Genomic DNA, 12,240 nt, shown 5'->3' with positions numbered 1-12,240 from the left:
TTGTCTTAATATTCACAATAAGGTGACCACATTGTTTTGAATTATGAGAACTGTTATGAGGATTCGTTGAATGTATCTTGAGAACAGAAGAACATGGTATGCCTTTTTAATGTAAATAAATACATAAAATACACAAAAATATAAAAATTCTAGCACTGTTTATTGAACAACTCTCATAGAAATGTGATGGTTGCTCTAACACTAAGTTGGTCAGTTAGAAGTGCACTAAATCCACCTCTACATGGCAGCAACTATAATTCCAGCATTGGCAGCAGGGAATCTTTTGGGATTTTCAGCGAGCTTACCTGGCTGCAAGCTGTTCCAACTTCTCCTGACGGATGAGTTCCTCCCGGAGGGCGAGCTCTCGCTCGTGCTCCGCTTTCTCCAGCCTCTCCCATGCCTTGTTTATGTCGGAGATCATGCGCCCTTCTCGAGGTGTGTATGGCTTCTGATTGTTTGCTCGCATTCGTGACTGCAGTGTAAACAGCAGCACTTCGAGGTTTCCTTTTTCCACAAACCTATAAGACACAGTTTATGCTTGTAGAAATGCAGTGTTGTAATCAATTAACAGGTGAAAAAAAATTAAGGAAGTAACACACACACACACACACACACACACACACACACACACACACACACACACACACACACCTTTAACCATCTATAAATGTGAGAACACATCTATTAATTAGCTTTTCATCAGTTCTGTAAGATTTTGCACTTTAAATTCAATGTTTTAAAACTACATTTAAGAGACAAATAGCAAATAACATGAAGTAGTATCATCCTAGAAGACTGTTCTTTGTCTCTTAACTGACTTCTATGCCTTTACTATAACAGATTTCATACACACTGACTCAACATAACAAAACATCACCCATCTATCATAACTCTTTTTTTGTCAATGAAATGAATCACGCCCCAAATGAACACACTACTACTAACAATACCGTGAGTTCATTTGTGGAGCACACCTTCCTGTGTATATTTCTACAGAATATTAAAGTTTCTCTTTCATTACTTAATCAACCTGTCTATCTTATGTAATTAGCAAGAGGGGCTAAAATTAAGAAGCAGCTTAGGTGTTTACATTAGCTATCCTTTGATTATCCACTCTTTTTAAAAAAAAAAAAAAAAAAAAAAAAAAAAAAAAAAAAAAAAAAAAACTTAGTTAAAAATGATCTGAAAACCACGGCATGACCCCCCAAACCCCCTCCTCTTTCAAAATATGAAGCTAAATGCAACACTAAATTTATATGTAGCATTCTACACACCATTTTTCACTGCCCAGAACAGTTAATTCTTTTGCCAATTAATTAATGTGGTTCACATCACATGTGTAAGAAGTACATTTTCCAGTGCTGTAATCTCTCATCCATAAACTTTTATGGAAGTGTAAGTTAGTGTGCCATTTCTACCCTCCACAGGAAAGTGAATAGTCATGGGGTCCCCATACACTCTAAGCTCTTCAACTCTGCACAACACCTACAACTAGGAAAAATCATCCAAACTGCTAAAAATTCTTAAAATATATATATATATATATATATATATATATATATATATATATATATATATATATAATCATGACGAGATTTAATTCCCTGGACCACAGGTATTACAGCATTCTTAACTTTTTTTTACACACACTGATCTCTAACTTTCCACTGAAAAGTCAGCTAGCTGTTGGAAACACTACAGTCTGTATAGAAGTTTTACCAATTACACATGTCAGCCATTAAAGTGTCATAAAATTCTTAACATTGGAACTACTACTCTCACCTCTTGCACAGTCAGAGGTAGTGTTGAATTTCATTATGTTTTGCATTTTAATACTTTACAGATTTAATAAATGTCATTTATTTTTTCACACGATTTGCTTCAGCTGAGTCCTATTTCCATTTTAATATGGAGGTTGAAATAAAGAGCCTACCACTAAATTAAATTTTTTAAGGAAGTCAGTAATCAGGGAAAGTAGAAAAATGTATGCCAGGCACATCATTCCAAACACGGAAATTTTACTATGATGACTACACGACTATGAAAACTGTACTCTAAATCAACTCCATACTTACTTAGGTGGTTTCTCCACAGTGCGGTAAGTATTGAACTGTGCTAGCTGCTGCTGCACTCCGGCCAAAGAGTTGGCAAAGTTACGATCTCCGAGAGACTCTATTGTCGCTTCGATCCAGCGCAGTAAATCTGATGTCAGTGACTCGTATTCCTGTGCAGACCTGTCATTCTCCATGGCAATACCGACCACTTTGCCAATTCGCTTGCCCTGCACAGTTTCCTGCTTCAGCTTGCTGAAGTAGTGGTAATAAGTCACGACGTATGTGATGATGGACTTCTCGTCGGGCTGCTCCACGAAGACATCTGCAAATAGAAAATGGTCAAAACTTTTCATTTTGTGCAGCTATGAAACAGAAGAGGCAAAAATGCTGCAACCTAAACTGACAGCCCACCACCAGTATGCACTGTTTTGCCTTACTAGCTAGCATCCACAATTTACTGAAGAAATAAAATCATTTTAAAATGAAACAGTGACCAATTAACTAAAAATATTTATATTAGAAATAAACTGATGAAAAAAAGTTTTGTACCAAACACTCAGCTTTCTCAAACCTGGAATTACAGCAAATTGCTATGTGCAGTCCACCTATGTAATGGAGGTAAAAGCAAGCCCGCTTTCTCAGTCAGCATAGTTCAGTTGAGCACACTGTGGCTACAACTGTGAACGGGACAATACTGTTCAGTCCCTTGATGTGTCCACGAGTGCTATTCCAAGCTCAGACTGGGCATACATTGCCTTTCACAGCAAGGAGGGCTGTTAGCAAGGGAAATTGCCCATCAAATTAGTGTACACCGCAGCTATGCCATTTGAACATTCGACCACTACTGTACCCATAAAACATTGACAATCTGTCACCTCTCCTAATGAACTGTGGGTAACTGAGAAGGTTGTCGAGGTCATGTGTGCTGTTGCTCCACATTACTGAAAATATCTAAACAGTCATTCATCTCTTGTGAGCAGATTCAAATACACATTGGACAGTTTCTGGGCAGACTGATTTGCACTAATGGTTTGGTGAAAAAAAACCACGTTACATCACGCGCCGAACACCAATCTTGAGATTACACAACTGCTCTTCAAACTACTGATGAGGATTCTCTGAAGTGTAATGGTACACGGTCGGTCTCTTGAGTTCACATACCCTGACAAGCTGATCTGAGGCTCATTTGCAGAAATAAAAAACTGTGGATCCGCAAGTCTAGATTCCACTTTACTCAAGAGACCACATGCAGAAGTTCGTCTGGATGTAGGTCTTTTTTGATAGTATTTTACCACAATAGTGTCTTATTTCCTGCTAGCTACAGCTTTTATTCGCTACAGAGCCAATTTCATGTCATTTCCCACGAGATTTTGCGCTGTAAAGTTCACTGGCGGTTTTGCCAAAACACTGCATCTTGAACACCTGCACAAACTGTTCTGCTGATGTTTTCCACTAAATGTGCTTCACATAAGATCCGACAATGAACATGTACCATTTTGTGTTGCATTCCACTGGTCACTAAACATTTCTGCACCATTCACATATTCACTCAAATGTAAATGATACAGGGCACAGCAGGCAGGAGATGTGCACATGCAGACATCTGACAGCAACCGATCGATGCATCGAAATCACAGTTTCCAGCATTATTCGTGATGGACACTTCTCACTATTATGAACAACAGCATAAAACCTTCAGCATAAGGGTGCTTGAAGAACATGGGAACACGCAGGATGGACTTGGATCAACAGTGATGTGTCGTCTTCACTAATGAGAGAGCTTCACTTGTAGGAGAAGGGATACTGTGGTGAAATGGCTTCACCAGAACTTAGCAGATTTTAGTGTGTGCTGTTTTCAAGCCTATAAGAATATTGTCTGTGGAAGGTAATGTTTGGGGGTTGACAAGACACAGTTCTAATCTGCCAGGACATTTAGACAACAACAGCACTTCACCACAAAACGAAAGATTCATTCTTTAACTTTTACATCCCAAACATAGATAAAATTCTCTCAAGCTTCCAGCTGCATCAGGCGGTTTAAAATCCAAAAACTTTTAACTGTGTACTCCTCGGTCAATGTCAAATGGTAACATTCTTTTGGTAGCTGCTACTGCCCTTATGTTGCAGCACTGCCTTCTGTGAAGTCACTGGTGCCCATTCTATCATCATATAAGGGTAATGGTTTTGCCGTGCACCAGCTTCAACTTTCCGATGGTTGGATCCAAGCCGTGTTTAGCTGCTGGCTGCCATCTTTATTAAGGGTGTTGCCATAAATTTTTATCTCAATCAATTCTTTTATTATGCTGTCCCAGAAACTATTTGTTCATGTAATAATGGATGTTTCGTCAAACGCAATGTGATGGCCGTTTTCCAGAACATGTTCTTCTACAAGCAACTCTCAATGTTCTACACATTTCCCATAGTGCTCAAAGCCATTTTAACCGTTTGTTCTACACATTGCTGTTCAATGGTACACACAGTCTATCCAACATAAAATTTCCCCAAACTCACATGGTATTTTATATACCCCTGTCATTCTGAGGCTGACACCATCTCCCACAAGCATCAAGAATTGTCAAATTTTTGTTGGATCCCTGAAGACTGAATTGATTGTATGCATCTTTAAGAGCCAGTTAATCTTTCCTGTTACTGAGCCACATAACGACAAAAACACAAGCTTCTTGTCCTCTTCAGGGTCCTTCTGCTTATGTGTTTTCTTCTGGCCCAGTTCCTTCAGCAAGTTTTCAGCATCTGCGACAGTGTCCATTCGATGCAGCGAGGTCTTCAGAACAGACGGACGGCAATAGCTGTCAGCTTGCAGACTGCAGATATCGGCACTTGTGAGTGGCTTCCCGGTAAACACTGTGGCTGAGACACCCATTTGCTTTACAGGTGATGAGGACATAACAGAATGGCAAGGCAACATCTGCCTCTAATTTCACTGTGAACTTTATGTTGTCATGGATATTGTTGATGGGGTCAAAGAATTCTCCCAGCTTTTCATGTACACAGTACATGACAATGAACACGTCATCAAAGTGATGATAACAGCAACTATGCTCTGCAGGAGCTGTGTCCAGCGCCATGACTCAAACAGGTCGGCTGTAACTGGAACTAATGGGCTCCTCTTGTGGTGCCCTCCATCTGGTTAAAACATTTTCCACCATACAAGAAACTCAATGATATCACAATGTGCTTGGATAAATTCATCACAGGAATAGTGACACCAACAGCAAAGCAGACCATACTATCCTCTTCTACAAGGTGCGGGCATTTAATTCAAGTGATGTACTCTTTAATTATTTTTGATGTGGTGCACACAATGACCAATATGAGAAGTAAGTCATTTTGTGCACCACGTTAAGAATACAACAGAGGGAATTTTATCAATACATATTGCCATAAAACCATGCACTTTTACACTGCCCAGCACACTTCCAACTACTGTATCTCAGTGAGTAGATTATCTCTGCTTACATAACAGATATTTTAAAATAATCAATCTTACACAGATGAGACTATTTTTTATATACACTATTCATTTCTTCAATTCCTATTACACACACAATTTGGTACTTTTTATTAATTAGTCACATTTTCCTAAGAGACTTTGTGAGATTCTCCACGGGGAAATACATAAACCAAATGCAAATTAATGTTTCTCACCCTCAGCATCCAACAACTTTGTTAGGCCAAGCTTCTCTTCAGCAACATTAAATGCATTGTTGAGATTGTACATCGCATTGGACTTCGACAGTTTTTCAAACTGTATGAGGTCTGGACGATGTTTGTGGATAATCGCATTAAAAGCGAGACCGTCACGCCACGACGTTGTGAAATTCCTCACGTTGACATTGTGATAGCCGGCAGTCTTCATCTGACACCACAACAGGAGTGCATCCTTTGCCGACTTTGTTTCTTGGTTATCGGTCTCTTCGATTGTTATGTCTTGTATCTGCAACAAATACTTTCCTTCAGTCACTATGTCAACACAATACCATATTCAGGTAAAAAAAATAGAGCCAAAGACTATTAATGCAATGCATACAAGCTGCATGACTGAATGGGTCTAGGAGATTTACCCATAAATGCAATTAAATATACTGAATTTAAAATCAGAAGTAACTTGTTATATGGTGAAGTTCACATATTGTTATCAGTCTACTGTTGATTTGTATTTACACTATGTAATGGCAAATAGAAACCACCAAGGTACTAATCGCCCCCCATCCATTTTCACAAAGAAGTGTTTAAGAAAACTGATTCCACACAATCATCTTCCTAATTTTATCATTAGCCTTTCTTTAATACAAGGAACATTATTTATTACAACATACTATACATCTGCTGTCTGTCGATTAGTCAGAAATTTCACCTTTTAGTTAGGTACATCTATACTATGACTTTCATCACCTAACCTAAAAGAGTAATTATTTTCTATTTGAAATGTGTTTTCCACTGCCCGACAGGATAAAATCTGGAGTAAAAACATAAATGCAGAATTAAGTGAGAAACTTAAAATAGAGAAAGCTGCACTTTGTATACAAAGAAATGATGGAACATGTTCTGCCTATGGCTGAAATCACCACTCCAATGCAAGCCTCAAATCATTAATCTTTGGGGAGAAGATCAGTTGGCAGACCGAGGACAAGATAGTGAATCTGGAGCACGCTTGTCTCGGCATAAACACGGAAAGCCAGAAGACGGAGGTCACTCAAGTATTATAGTTGGCCTCAACATGTTGGTTTATCACATGATGGTTGTTAACAGGCAGTACGTGTCACACATCTGAATAACAATGTCGCATTATACCTGAGGATGATCTGTTTTTAACCGAAGTGACATGCACACCACGATTTTCCAAAAATTAAAATGTTTTAAAATCATCATCAAATGGCAAACGTGAAATAATAACAAGAGTAGTAGTAATTTCATTGGCCACATAATCACAAATTAATTCACACCATGTCATTTTGGCATGTCAAACTTCTCCTAGATTTCTAGAAGCTGTTAATCAGTCTCTTTAAAATAATTCTTTTTAAATTTAACAAGTGAAGAATTTTTTTTAATATGGTGTTTTGTTTTTGAAAGACAGACCTGGAATCTAAGGATGATGGTCCATATGAGGCCCAGGCTGAGCCTCGGATTTCCATCGACGATGTCGTGTGAACCCATATTCTCCAGGTGGACCCTCTGGTCCCTCAGGAACTGGAGGGCTTTGTCCACATTCTCCAGGCAGTGGATGCGCATCTTCCCCTTGGTTGGACGAGGCTGGCAAAGGACACACGAAGATAAATACATAATTTTTCTGGTCAACACACACACACACACACACACACACACACACACACACACACACACACACAAGGACTGTGCCACAGAAAAAATGTTCAAGCATAACAACAAGTGCTGGCACGAAGATGAAGAGCAATACAGTAGAGGGGGCTGTGAGAACAACTTCAGCCAATAGCATGCTGACTAGGACGTCACCACAGCAGCAGCAACCTCTACACGAAGACAATAAAAGCAACATGCCGCCTAGCCCCGGCCACACTATAAGAGCCGCAACAGAAGACGACCCGTGACTTGGGAACAGTATCATTTACTTGCATGGACATTTTATACATTGAAGGACATTGATCTTTTCATGTCACCAATTGCTTGCGACCACTCTTTGTAAAGAGGCCAAGTTAAGTACTGTCAATACACTTTACTGTAATAAAAGCCATTAATGTGATTTGCTCGAATTGTTGTTTAGCGATCCGAGAAAGCAGCATCCTAAGCATCGTATATTACACGAGTGGGCAGGATACCACAAAAAATTTGTTGAAACATCAATCGGACTTGCAGAACACTGCTCGGAATAATCCACTGTTTGAAACTTAATATTATCTGCTGTTTATGATAGTTAACCGTTATTTTACACCTGAGATTTTGTATGTATTTACTGAATCAAAATGAGGATTCAGCCAAGTCTTAAAAAAATTGCCAGGAGACAGAATGCCCGACAAATACTGTCTGGTTGGGAATTTCAGTGTTGCCAACAGGGACATTTAAAAGCTGAAAAACGTATTTCTAGCTTTCGTTGTTGTGAGTTCCTTTCCCAGGAGGAAAGGATATGTTTGCGAAAACAGGGAAGCAGGGACAGGTCCCAGTTTAAAAAATACCCCACCTATTATTCTACTTTTAATTGTGCCTATTAGCAGTACAATAATTTCATCCCCTGAAAGCAAAATACTGAAGCCATTTCATGTGTTTACTTTCTATTGTTTTCACAATGCAATCAATAAAATTTAATCCTTTTAGGGCCTTGGAAATTTGACAACTTTATTTTCCAAGTCTTAACTTCTTTTGAGGCTGATGAACACCCTCAAGTGAAATGGTTTTCTCAATACAAGAAATTCAGAGATTTTTTTGCCCTTGCTTGCTGACAGTTGACAGAATTAAGGTGCAATCAGTGTGCAGTTTTTGGGGTATGGGCAAAAAAAGGTTTCAAGGTACCAGATATTAAGAGAGGGGAAAATGATCACGAAAGAAAAATTATTCAGTGGGGGATGTTACCAGTGATCCAAAACTCCCAGGCCATTTCAAACTGAGTGCCAGGGTGGATTAACTCAGAAACTGATTAGATCACATCTCAATAGCTCAGTCGGAAGAGCATTTGCCCACAATAGGCAAAGGTTCCAGGCTCTACTTCCAGTCCAGCACTCAGTTTTAACATGCAATAAAATTTCAAATCAGCATGCCACTGTAAATCGAAATTTCATCCTGGTTAACTGATCTCCAACATAAATTTTCAGTGTACATACTAGTTCGTTTACACGGGCATACATGTAATATTTGGCGAGTTTCACTGGTCAGCTGAACTGCAGTCATACTGCCATACAAAAGAAAGTGAAAAGCTAGTGGTGTTGGAAAGGGAAGCCATGAGCAAAACAGGTCCCTCAGTGAAGGGTGGAAACCTGCTCTTTTCTGCTCGATATATTTGTAAGCAATATAGATGATACTGTGTACATCAACCAAATAACAAGCAAAAATTTAAATGTAAATTTCACTGACATGTGTAATCTTATCCAACTGTTTGGGGTTCAGAAATAAAACAGTTATTAGTTAACATGCAAAAGCAGTTGCTTTTAAACAATTGGAAATGAAAAGCTGAAGAAAATTTCATGTCTACAATTTTTTTGTGAAACTCTGTGAAATGAAATGATCAATTACTTCCTTTCAGTATTACAGTATTATCAAACAATTCTCCAAATTATGCTTTAGATATCTGCAATTTATTGAAATCTATCAGTAAGAAAAAGTTTTTCCATGAACTAATACTAACTACACAGATATAGCAAAAGGGAAAAAAAAATATATTTTTTAATATTCTTGGCAAACACAACAACATGAAGTTAATGCTACATCGCTTAAGTGAATGACAGAGCTCTATTATAGGTACTACTTGCATAGATAATTAACACTATACTCAAGAGAAACTCAGTTTCTGCAAACTGCACTGAAACAATCAGAAATAAATTTCTTTATATAGAATATATACAACCTTTTGATAGGGGCTTAACAGAATACTGTCTGCAGCACACAATCATCCAAAATCGATCACACACTTTGAGATAATTAGAATATAGTGCACAAACTTACAAGTCGCTCGCCTGACAAAACTTCCAGAAGTTTCAGGAGCATTTTGCCATCTCTCAAGTCCACATACAAGTCGCTGATACGACACGATACCCGTACTAGATGCGAATTCACCCATTTTTGGAAGGTCTTTTTTTGTACACTCTCTCGCTCGTCTGGAATACAGAAATCACATTTATTCACATGGCAAGGAAGCATTACAACAGTTGCAGTTATTATCACTTTTGAACAAAACTATTATCATAGCATTAGCTTTACCAAAGTGAAACAGTTTACATATCTAGGGTCAATATATGATGCAGTAACATACAACACAATTTTCTGTTGGTGTTTGGCAGAATGTGACAACAATTTTAAACAAGAAACACTTCCCCAATGATCTGCAAAATATTAGGTCTCAAACCAGCTTACAACTTCTTAATTCACTGTCACATGACAACTGAAAGTCGAAACCGCAGATAAAATGACCTGGGAATTGCACAGATATCACACTGATACAAGACACAAATGTAGTCAGATAAGTTGAAACAAAATAAGGTACTGAAATCAGACAAATTAAGTTATATCAACTATAACTATGGCAAATCTTTCCAACTGGTTTGTTTAATGATGGCTCTTGTTATATGTGGATTAATGAAAGGTACCATATGTAAACATTTGCAGCATTAAAGGTACACTTCCGGAGCCTGTTGCACTGTGAAGTACTTGACAGTAAGGCTACGAAACTGCAGAAAAACAAAACAGATGGAAGAAAGACAGGGAAAACCAAACTGGAAACTTACATTTGTTGGAAGTACTATCAGAAAATGTGGCGAAACAGCAAACAGGTCTACAAGATCTTGTATGCTCTGGTGTTTGAGGTCCTGATAAAAACATTAAAGGAAAATTGACTTCTGCTTCTAGGAAAGGTACAGCCCACACAAAAGTTTAAGACAGGTGCTCAATGCATTTTTTTGTTCAAGGTAGACCACCTAGCAGTTCTACTGGCACCATCCAACAACAGGTGTGGCAAATCACAAGTGAGGTTAAAGGGTATGCAGAGGCATTTACACACTTCATTGTTTTCCTCATTACATATAGTCAGAATACAGCTGGACGTGGCTAGTGTCTGTGTCTTCTTCTTCTTCTTCTTCTTCTTCTTCTTCCTCCTCCTCCTGTATGAATACTCGTTTGAAGCAGATTTCCACATTAACCTAGCTTGTGAAATCTTCTTCATCTTTGAATAATAACTGCAAAACCGATTTGAATGTGCTTACTATACTCATCCCTTTGTCTCCCTCTAAAAATTTTACCCATCACACTTCCCACCAATACCAAATTAATAATTTCATCATGCCTCAAAATGTGTCCCTTCTTTTAGTTCGGTTGCTATGTTCAACATTTCTCTTATAAGAAACAATGTCTCTCCCCTCCCCCACCCCTTCCCACTGACAGTTTGCACTTTGTATCCTCAATGATGCTTCAGCCATCGTCAGTTAATCCGTTGCCTAAAGAGATAAACACATCTACTACTTTTGGTGTGTCTTACACTAATCGAATTCAATCAGCATCTCATCATCTAATTTGACTGCATTCCATCATCCTCACTTTACTTTGTTGATGTTCCTGTAAATTCATTTCAAGATATTATCCATTCCATTCAACTGCTAACTGTTGCTGGAAGTTCTCTGTTGCCTTCCATCAGAAAACTTTTAAGTTATTTCCTCTCCCTGCTGGACTAACTCCTCCTCCAACTTTCTCCTTGGCTTCCTTTACTGCTTGCTGGATGTACAGATCAAACATCATATGAGATGATCTTGCAACCATGTCTCACTCCTTTTTTGATTACTGCTCCCCATTCATGTCTTTTGACTCTCGTAACCACAGTCTACTTTCTATAAAAGTTGCCAATAACTTTCATCTCACTGTCAGTATTTTATCCCTACTACCTCAAGCAGGAGACTACTTGCAGACAACTGTTACTGGTACCATAAAACATTTTTACTTCATTTTATATATTTATTTTTTCCTCCTAGATTCATAGGCAGTACGAGTGCGTAACTGAGACAAGTTAGTTTATCTTACAGTGTCATAATACGGAGAAAATCTTACTATTAGATTTGTGCGTAAGTTCACAGAGTTTTTGTTTTGCATGTTGGTATTCTGGTTGCTACAGGTTTGTAGAAGAATTGTGTATTTCTTTTTTAATTTGTAGTTCACTGTTGGCTATTTGAGTTTACATACTGTGTGTGTGTGTGTGTGTGTGTGTGGGAGAGAGAGAGGGGTGAGGGGTGAGGGGGGAGACAGAGAGAGAGGTGAGGGGGGAGACAGAGAGAGAGGTGAGGGGGGAGACAGAGAGAGGGGTGAAGGGTGAGGGGGGAGACGGGGTGAGGGGGGAGGGGGGAGACAGAGAGAGGGGTGAGGGGGAGGGGGGAGACAGAGAGAGGGGGGAGGGGGAGGGGGGAGACGGAGAGAGAGGGGTGAGGGGGGAGGGGGGAGACAGATAGAGGGGGGAGGGGGAGGGGGAGACGGAGAGAGGGGGGAGGGGGAGGGGGGAGACGGA

The 12,240-nt window shown here is 39.1% G+C and overlaps 1 protein-coding gene across 5 annotated transcripts in view; it reads right to left on the bottom strand.

Moving 5' to 3' along the window:
- Positions 1 to 12,240, bottom strand: part of LOC126425232 (spectrin beta chain) — a 535,456-nt gene that overhangs the window by 141,726 nt on the left and 381,490 nt on the right. For all 5 annotated transcript variants that reach the window (XM_050088190.1, XM_050088188.1, XM_050088189.1 and 2 more), the window contains exons 4-8: positions 9,702 to 9,853; positions 7,152 to 7,325; positions 5,721 to 6,009; positions 2,076 to 2,376; positions 306 to 518 (exon numbers count right to left, since the gene is read on the bottom strand). In XM_050088190.1, the coding sequence (XP_049944147.1) occupies positions 306 to 518; positions 2,076 to 2,376; positions 5,721 to 6,009; positions 7,152 to 7,325; positions 9,702 to 9,853 (1,129 nt within the window). The remainder of the gene's footprint in view (positions 1 to 305; positions 519 to 2,075; positions 2,377 to 5,720; positions 6,010 to 7,151; positions 7,326 to 9,701; positions 9,854 to 12,240) is intronic.

This window comes from Schistocerca serialis, chromosome 10 (assembly GCF_023864345.2).
Source record: "Schistocerca serialis cubense isolate TAMUIC-IGC-003099 chromosome 10, iqSchSeri2.2, whole genome shotgun sequence".
In the NCBI taxonomy this organism is placed as follows: domain Eukaryota; kingdom Metazoa; phylum Arthropoda; class Insecta; order Orthoptera; family Acrididae; genus Schistocerca; species Schistocerca serialis.
This window is presented reverse-complemented; position numbering and strand designations above follow the sequence as displayed.